Genomic DNA, 1,876 nt, shown 5'->3' on the forward strand with positions numbered 1-1,876 from the left:
CGCTCCGCCGCCTCCGTAAACAGGAAATCCACAAGCAGCTCCGATCTCCTTTTCGGGAGCGAAGCCACACAGGGCATTCCTCCCCCTTTACTCACTGTTCTGCAAACCCCAAATACCATCCCCGTGACAGCACGGCTGCTCCGGCCACCCTACCCTGGCAAACACGCCTCGTTCCTCTCCAGGGCTGGAGCTGGAGGTGCGAGGACGCGGTGGAGGGGCTGCACGTGGTGGGCTCTGGTTGTGTGGCCGGGAGGAGCCAGCATCAAACAGGGCACTAGGAATGGAGAAAACCCCGCTGGCCCTATAGAAAGGCAAGGGGATGCGTGGTCGGGCATCCCATTCCAGGGAGTGCTGCCTTGTTGCACGGTGCCAAGGGGTGTTCTGGATAGCAAATGCAGAAGTAACCGCTGAAAATGCTTTTTAGAGATATATACATATATGAGACATGGAGTGACCGAGGGGTTTCTGTTCCCCCAGGCTGAGGCTGAAGTGGCTTTTCTGGAAAAAAAGGTGGAGGAGGAGCTGGACCGAGCCCAGGAGCGCCTGGCTACCGCCCTGCAGAAGCTGGAGGAGGCTGAGAAGGCGGCTGATGAGAGCGAGAGGTGTGATAGGAAGGGACAGCGGGGGTGGCATTGGGTCATCACTGATTGCAGGCAGCCCCCTTGGTTTCGCAGTGGGGTCCTTCTGCGGGTTGGCGTTGGTTTTCCTGCAGACCTCAAAGGGAGAGAGCAAAGCCACAACGCAGAGAAGTCCCCCAGACACAGGCGTTCTTAAAAAGGCTTTGAAATTTCCAGGGCACCCATAAAATCCTGAAAAATCTGCTCTGGTGTTAATACAAATACCAGGCTGTAACCAAAGCCAGAGGGTGCTTGGAGCCTGTTTTCTGCCCCAGAGTAGCTTCCTATGTTCAAGGGCTGAACAACAGCCGAGGAGGGGGCATCTGTGCCTGGGAACCAAAGTCAGCTTTTGAGAACGAATGAGCCGCATTCAAACAAACAGCCCTGCAAAGTGTGTTGCCCCATCCTTGCAGCAAGCAGGTTTCCCAGGCAGGAGCCGGGCAGGCGAGGGCATTCAGGTTGTATGGGAGTGCCCAGACGTGTCACAGCATTCCTGACAGTTGCGTGAGCTCTTCCTTCCATTGCCAAAGACCAGTTTGAGCAACAGCATCTGAGCGAGAGGAGAAGAGTGTCCACAGGAGTCCCTGCCGCAGGGATTCACAGGGGTTCGGTGACCCCTGTTTGTGAGCATCGCCCCTGAATGGGAAAAGGCTTTGCTACAGGAGGTTTTCTAGCATTCCGTAAAGGTTGCTGGCCTGTCAGGCTGCTTTTGTGGACGTTGCGGCTGTCTCATCCTGGGCTGCACACATTTTCCCCCCCCAAATGATGAGTTCAGGACCTGCCTGGTTGAGAGGCACTGTAGCCACATCTCCTCACTCTGGAACATGGCCCTGGGGCCAGCTCCGCTGCTTCAGTTGTGCACAGGAGCATCCTTGCTCCCGTACTGGTGTGACCCTACTGCGTGGGGTGGCCAGCGAGTGCCAGCATCCCCACGTGATGTCCCACGTCTCTGGAGCTGGCGGGTGGGTACAGTGAGCAGGCAGGAGGTGCAGGTGCCACCTCAACCCACGGCAGTAACATCTTCTGACTTGGGCTTTCCTCAGAGGCATGAAGGTCATCGAAAACAGGGCCATGAAGGATGAGGAGAAGATGGAGCTCCAGGAAATGCAACTGAAGGAGGCAAAGCACATAGCAGAGGAGGCTGACCGCAAATACGAGGAGGTGCATGCCCACACCCACATGCCCCCTTCTCCCAGTCCTGACCCCCTGGCAGCACCTGGGGCTGCCTCCTCGCAGCCCTGTGCCCCCAGCCGGGGCAG

The 1,876-nt window shown here is 57.4% G+C and overlaps 1 protein-coding gene across 1 annotated transcript in view; it reads left to right on the forward strand.

The window, feature by feature from the left end:
- The window catches only part of TPM2 (tropomyosin 2 (beta)), a 15,595-nt gene that overhangs the window by 8,699 nt on the left and 5,020 nt on the right, over positions 1-1,876 (forward strand). Inside the window, exons 2-3 of the mRNA XM_009334822.1 lie at positions 478-602; positions 1,661-1,778. Of these exons, the coding sequence (XP_009333097.1) occupies positions 478-602; positions 1,661-1,778 (243 nt within the window). The remainder of the gene's footprint in view (positions 1-477; positions 603-1,660; positions 1,779-1,876) is intronic.

The sequence above is a fragment of the Pygoscelis adeliae genome, unplaced genomic scaffold (genome assembly GCF_000699105.1).
Source record: "Pygoscelis adeliae isolate BGI_AS28 unplaced genomic scaffold, ASM69910v1 Scaffold102, whole genome shotgun sequence".
NCBI lineage: Eukaryota > Metazoa > Chordata > Aves > Sphenisciformes > Spheniscidae > Pygoscelis > Pygoscelis adeliae.